General features: G+C 40.7%; 1 protein-coding gene across 1 annotated transcript in view; it reads left to right on the forward strand.

Annotated features, from left to right (window-relative positions):
• cttnbp2 (cortactin binding protein 2) overlaps positions 1-5,876 on the forward strand; it is a 61,412-nt gene extending 55,536 nt beyond the window's left edge. The window contains exons 17-23 of the mRNA XM_026311227.2: positions 368-546; positions 841-1,064; positions 1,196-1,387; positions 1,558-1,609; positions 1,802-1,901; positions 3,828-3,938; positions 4,786-5,876. Coding sequence (XP_026167012.1) covers positions 368-546; positions 841-1,064; positions 1,196-1,387; positions 1,558-1,609; positions 1,802-1,901; positions 3,828-3,938; positions 4,786-5,139 — 1,212 coding nt within the window. The 3' untranslated portion in view covers positions 5,140-5,876. The remainder of the gene's footprint in view (positions 1-367; positions 547-840; positions 1,065-1,195; positions 1,388-1,557; positions 1,610-1,801; positions 1,902-3,827; positions 3,939-4,785) is intronic.
• The last annotated feature ends 1,222 nt before the right edge of the window (positions 5,877-7,098 follow it).

A 7,098-nucleotide genomic window follows, 5' to 3' on the forward strand; every position in this document is an offset into this window, starting at 1 on the left:
GAAGAAACCAGGTCTGTCTCCTGAACTTTCGTCCTTTCTAGTGTCTGTGTGTAAAAACCCTACAAACACACATTACCAGTCAAACGTTTGGACACGCTTGCTGATTTAAGTCAATGGTAAAGTGTGTCCAAACGTTTGACTGTAGTAGTACATGTAAAATGAATAGAAATGAGGAATATTTATGCAGACTGCTGTGACTTTAAATTGCAGCGTTAACATGAATGACAATTTCTCAGAATGTAAAACAAAAGATGGTTTATCAGTTTTACTGAATGAAGTTCCTCTTTATTTGTTCCTTCAGTTTCACTTCAGATGTTTTGTCAGCAATAAACAAGTGAAAAACTCTTTCCTCCCATCTCTCGTCCAGGTGGGGACCGGAGTTTGGACACCTGATGGTGCCATGGAGCGGTCGGTGCTTTGGGTGGACCAGGTTTGGCAGCAGCTTAATGCCTGTCTGTCCCGTCTGGGGACCCATGAGGCTTTGCTGGGCCCACAGCTCTTCCTGTCCTGCCCTGTGGTACCAAACAACACACAGGCAATCGTCAGGTGGGTGTGTGTGTTTTAACCTACATTAGCTAACATGTTAGCAGCTGCTACAGAGCTTCCTTAGCTGTTTGCTGATCATCTGAACAGACGGCTGTCATTACCAACGTCTGATTGCTCCACCTATTTAGTTTTAGATTTAAAAAAACAAAAAACTGCAACTGTACTTAAGTTTTCTGCAACTATTGTTGCATGTTATTGATTTGTTTAAACCCAGAACAAAGGTTATTGCTGTGTATACAGAAAGCAGCTGGAGTTAACAGGAATAATGGAGCGTCTGACTGTGTGTGTGTTCAGGTGGCTGGCTCGCCTCTGGAACGCTGTGGTCGTTCCCCGTGTGGAGGAAGCCATCATCTCCCGGGTAACAGCCAAGCGCTCCTCCTCTTCCTCATCGTCATCAGCACAGCGGCCGTCTCCTAGCAACGGTGGGCTGAGTGCCGGGCAGCAGGCTGTGGTGAAAGCCGCTCTCAGCATCCTGGTCAACAAGGCTGTTCTCCTGGGCTGCCCTCTGACTCGACACGGTGCGTGGGTGCCACAGACGACGAAGAGAGTTCACGCACACATTTCACCAGCTGCTGTTTCAGTTATACACAAAAATGTAAATTAAGGGATGATATGAAGTTACACTGTATGTGTTCTCCATCTTCTTCAGAAATTGACAGGTACCTGCTGGAGTTTCGGGGCGGGACTTTCCCTCTGTCAGCCATCGGCTCTTATAAAGGAAGTGGTGCTGGAGGAGGCAGGAAGGGGCGGGACAGTAGCAAGCTGAGACGTTCCAACACTAGTCCATGGAAGAAGGGAGGCCCCGCCATAAACTGGACCTGTGGCGGTTCCTTCAGAGAGGGTCAGTGACACAAGTAAATAGTACATTTACTCAAGTGTTGTGCTACAGATTTGTTTATGTTTTTATCTTATACTTCCATTATCGATAATATTGATTAGTTGTTGCAGCCCTAATTAGGTTTGCTCTTTTAGGTCTTGTAAGTTTGTATATATATTTTTTTCTGATTACAGGGTCACTATCCAGCACTGATGTCAGCTTCATCACCAATGGCAAAGTTAAGAGGTTTGTACTTCGTTTATTAAGTTTATTCAGTGCTTTAGTTCACCAATAGCAGGACTGTAGGCAGCCAGCAGAGAGCAGAATTGCCTCACCTGGGAAATTTGCATCTGGTTCAGTCAGATAAACAAGTGAAGTCCACTGCCCCTGTATTAGAACCTCAACTCTGACACTAGATTTAATTTCTTCTGTTTGCAGGGAGCCTGTAGGTCTGTCTGTTTTCTCTGACGACGAGACAGATCTGATCAGAGAGCTGCAGACCATGTGTTCCAGCAAGTCAGAGCCAGACATCAGCAGGGTATTGTCTGTCTCTCACTCACAAACTCAGAAATTTGTCCTATAAACATTTGCTGCTGTTACTTTGAGTTTCAGTAGAGCAGTCAGTCAAGCTGTCAAATACGATCTGTGTACAAGGAAACGTGTGCATGTTAAGTCTATAGTTGTGCATAAATGAAAATTTTGTAAACTCTTGTATAAGTCAGCTCATATTTAAAACATGTAGTGTGTATTTCTTCCGTCAGAATACGATTCTACAAGTTACGAAGATGAACCACAATTTTACGGTCATGGTTTCTTCATTATGAATAGGAATTAACTGCGGTGACTTTACTGTTAATGCCTGTGACCTTGTGACGTCTTTTTATGTCTTGAGAAGAAGATGCATTGATTCCACAAACTGCGAGATGGCAGATGAAGAAAATTACTCAGGCTGTGTCTGAATGTCCTCCCTAATCACAGCCCTGTTTAGTGATTAGTGAGGACAAGGGGACACAGCCTGTGGACTCGGAACAAATTCAGATAAGGTTAAACAGTTCATGTGTCTCACTATTCATTGGCTCTGTCCCAATTCAGGAGCTGCATTTGAAGGCCAATTGCATCACAGTACAAAGACCGTCCCATTTTAGATGTCTCCTTCAGATGACAGTGTCCCCGAATGTGAATATATAGAGCTCTGTATAGTGATTAGGCCATTTTGTAGCGGTGTCTGAATTGCTAGTAACTAAAAAGTAGTCCCCTAAAAATTTCCCACAATGCATTGTAAAAAGTAGTGAGCAGCGATGGCCACTAGACGGGCAGGATAGACCATCATGCACTGCATGGATGAAAAAATGGCGGATACGCCTGAAAGTTATAAATGTAGATTCACGATTGTAGCTGAAAATTATAAACAGATGGTTAAGTTATGCCATTTAAGGAATCATTCGAAATGAGATCAATTTTGTAGTTAATTAACTTAACCATCTGTTCATAATTTTCAGCTACAATCTGTCAATCATCAAGAATTTACATGTATTTTTGCGTTTGTGTACATTCTCGTTCTTTATGCTGAATGCTACCTCAGATAGCATACAGCTGCTCACTACTTTTTACAATGCATTGTGGGAAATTTTGAGGGAACTACTTTTCAGTTAGAAGTGATTTGGACACCACTACAAAATGGCCTAATCACTACATAGGGCCCTATATAGGGACATAATGGACATAATGAAGAAACCACAACCGTAAAATTGCAGTTCATATTCCTAATTTTTTAAACTTGTAACTTTTTGAATTGTATTGACAGACAAAATACACACTACGTATGTATACACTGTGTGTGTGTGTGTGTGTGTGTCCGTCCAGCAAAATACAGAAACAGAAAACAATAATTGTTCAGAAGCCACTCAGGTCTTAATTACACCTATGATCCAAACACTAGGCCACATGTTTTGACTTATTCCTGTTTAATACATCACAGTCATCCTTCCAAATATAGAGGCTTTAACCTGCTGTGCTGCTGTTTGATATAAGGGCTACAGCTGTTTATCAGGCTGAGTTTGACTTTACAGCATTAAAAATAATTATTCCAGTTTTCATTACTCTACAGCTATAAAAGCCACACTGACATCTGATATCTTATCTGGAGAGTTTTTTACGCTATTAGAGTTCTGGTGAAGTACACTGATTTTCTTACCAAAGAACTACTGTACCACAAATACTTTATTAAACATTACTGGCACTATGGACAGGTTGGTTTATGAATCATTGGTATCAGAATTGACCTTTGCCTGCATGAGGCCTGACACTGATAACACCTCATCCCACCCAGTAATTTAGTTGAAGTAATGACAGTCTTTATGTATTGTTCTCTACACTAACAGATCACAGGTGTTGATTAAACTGTGTGTTGTTACTCACCTTCAGTCCAACTTTCAGCTGCAGCTTAACAGTAGCTCTCCAACAGATCTCTCAGGCCAAAGACGACTTGATCCTGTTCTCCAGCTCTCCCAGTGAAGCGTCGCCTCCTCATAAGACTGAGCGGGAAACCGCCATCCAACAGCGACCGCAGACACAGGTGAAGTAGACAGAAGGAAAAGCACAACTACATCAGTGAGTGGCAGCTCAGTTTAAAATTATACAGCAGGTTAGACTGTAAACGATATTATAATGAATAGTATTTTGTCCATCCCATTTATATCAATATAGCTAGGCTAAATAACTCACTGTTAAATGGTACTGTGTTATACAGTAGCACAAACTCCAGCCTCTAACATGACAACATAGTTAAATCAAAGTGCCTTTAAACGCAGGACTGCATTAATTTAACTGTATGTGTGCCTAATAAACTGACTATTGGATGCATGTCTATGGAATACAAACAAATAATTAGGTCCAATCAAACACTAAAGTGCATTTGAAACCCCACATAGAAGAAAATTCATAGCCAGGGTCTCCTTAGTGGAGGCGACGGTGCTAATCACAGCATCACTGTGCAATACTGTAAACTATCAGAGACGTTCTAAAGAGTTGTGGATATGTCTTCCCACTAAAGTTGTTTTGGAAAACATAGAAGAATATCTGAGTAAATAAAAAAGGAGTCTGGGAGAAAAGGTCTTACCTCTGCAGCAGAGGCCAGTCGCTGCATGGTTGTCCAAATGGTTCCTTCAAACAACACATCTTATAAACTAGTTTGTTCAGGAATATCTTGGCCTCAATGTCGATCAGCCTATGAAGAATAGAAACAATGAATTAAGCAATCAGGTATGTCTATGTCTTCAGCTACAGCTGCAGAACTGCTTCTTATACTTCCCTGTTCTGCTCCTGAGGCTGGCTGGCCTGCGTTGACCCTGTAGTTACTCGACAGTCGTATGTGACAAATAAAAATGGCTCCAACTCACCAAACCCTCGATTTCTTCTTGCAGATTGTTGTTGATCAGTCCAGCCGCAGCTCCGGCCAGGCAGCCACCCAGAGCAGCGAGCGCCGTTCAGGCCCTCGTATCAAATCTCAACTTCCCGTCCCCAGCAGCAGGGGGCAGCAGACACGAGCCACCACCGCTGCCGCCACCACCACGACAATCACCACGAGCAGCAGCAGCAGCAGCCCCATCCAAACCCAGACGCCCCCCAGCCGCAGCAGAACACCCCACAGCAGCAGAAAAAAGCAGGCTCCAAACAACAGCAGCAACAATTACTACTACCGCAACAACATCGATGACAACAACCACTCACATGAGGACATCTGGATCCTCCACAGAGACCTGCATGAAAACAAATAGACATCTTCCTCCTCCTCTTCCCCATGATTCCGCTGTGAACCTCCCTCCATGATGTAAAGACTACATACCTGACGACCTTCGACTTTTAGTATTTGTACTTGTTATCTGTACTTGTTACACTGTACTACAGTTGTGTACTTGGGGACCATAGTTTTATTCTATTACAGTATTTGATTGTTCGGGGCTTAAAAAAGGAGGTTTGGGAAGAATTTACATAGGAAAACAGCTGAAGGTAATGCAGCAGCAGATTACTTCACTGTTGCCTTATTCCAGTGTATCAACCTGCATATGACAGGACAGTGTTCAGTACACAGTACAGTGTACATTTACTGAAATCGACTAGAATACGATGTATTTGACTGGTAGAAACTGCCTCAGAACAGTCCTGGCACAGTATTTTTGTGTACTTAAGGTGAAATACTGTACTTCTATTGGTATAAGGCCACTGAAGAGTAACTGAAGGTACGTACAGTGTTACCTTTTAGTGAAAAGTGTTTTTGGATCAAAGAAAGAAACAAGCAGGTTTGTATTTTCTTTCTTTTGTTGTTTTTTGCTATTAAGTATTTTGAGATATTCAAGTGTTTTACCTTTAAAGAGTTGCAAGGTTGGTTTAAATACTATTGAAATTAATCAGGGTTTTACCAAATATTTGTAAATAAGAATTAGTATGTTTAAATGCTCTATAGATCGGTGTATGTGGTATGACGCTTGTACAGTGATGAAATCTTAAAGCAAAACTGCTGAAAAAAATAAACTTGTACATAGTGTTTGTAAAATGTTTGGTTCTGAACCTTTCACTTGTTTCAAAGTGACGGGGATGTGGCAATAAGTAATAGAACTGTATAAACACAGGATGTCCTCTGTCAATTGTAAGCCATAATAAATATTTTAAATGCCCATCATTTCCTGAGTCATGTTCAGTTTGACCCCTAATTCGCTCTCATTTTACTTTCCTTCATCACTGAGCTCTTCGTATGATTTGAATTTGATGGTTTTATCTAAGTGAACATTAATATAAATATATATATAAATACATCTATACATATGTACAGGAGAGATATTAACCTATGATTTGGATGATAGCTGTTTGAGGTTTAGAGAATTGTCTTTTAAGCACAAATATTAAAGTGACACTGATAAAAATCTTTGGCTTTTCCTTGTTTCTGTTTCTACTTTAAAAGACAGGAACTTAAAGAGACTTAGCCTTAAAGACAGTCAACACACTTTGATTCTAACATTTACTGGTTTCTGTGAAGTTTCTATACAACATGCTAGGCAAGATGGACACTATACGGCCAAAAGTATGTAGACAGTTCTGTTTTTTTTTTTTAAATATTGGTTTAGACTAGATTACAATTAACTAAATGTACAACTTACAGCAGTCTTGGGAAGAAGGCTTTGGTCCATAAATGTGTGTGCGATAAATCAACTGGCCTGCACAGTCTGATTTCAACCACATCCACCACCTTTGGGATGAACTGGAAATGCTCTTGTGGCTGATGGGAGCAAATCCCTGCAGGCAGATCCCAAAATCTGGTGGAAAGCCTGAAACCAGAACAGTGGAGAACATTATAGTAGCAAATTAATGCCCCTGCTTTTGGAATGACATGTACAACTATTACATATACAGCAGCAGTCAAAGGTTTGGACAGAGTTTACCATTAAATTGAATGAGAAAGTGTGTCCAACCTTTTGACTGGTACTGTACAATCAAGTGTCTACATACTTTTGCCCAAGAAATAAAACAATATCCCTTTAACATTAAACACACACACACGCTTAACAAAAACAACAACCACAAATTCTCAGTCTTCAGTTTTACTGGAAATATAGTTGAATGATATAATTCATGCATTTGATGGACATCTGTGAGCCTTTCCTATGAGTAAGAGACATTTTTCCTTTTACGTCGTAAAAATTTCGTCATAACATATCAAGGTCTTTGTCCATGGTATCTTA

Source organism: Mastacembelus armatus, chromosome 6 (genome assembly GCF_900324485.2).
Source record: "Mastacembelus armatus chromosome 6, fMasArm1.2, whole genome shotgun sequence".
In the NCBI taxonomy this organism is placed as follows: Eukaryota; Metazoa; Chordata; class Actinopteri; order Synbranchiformes; family Mastacembelidae; genus Mastacembelus; species Mastacembelus armatus.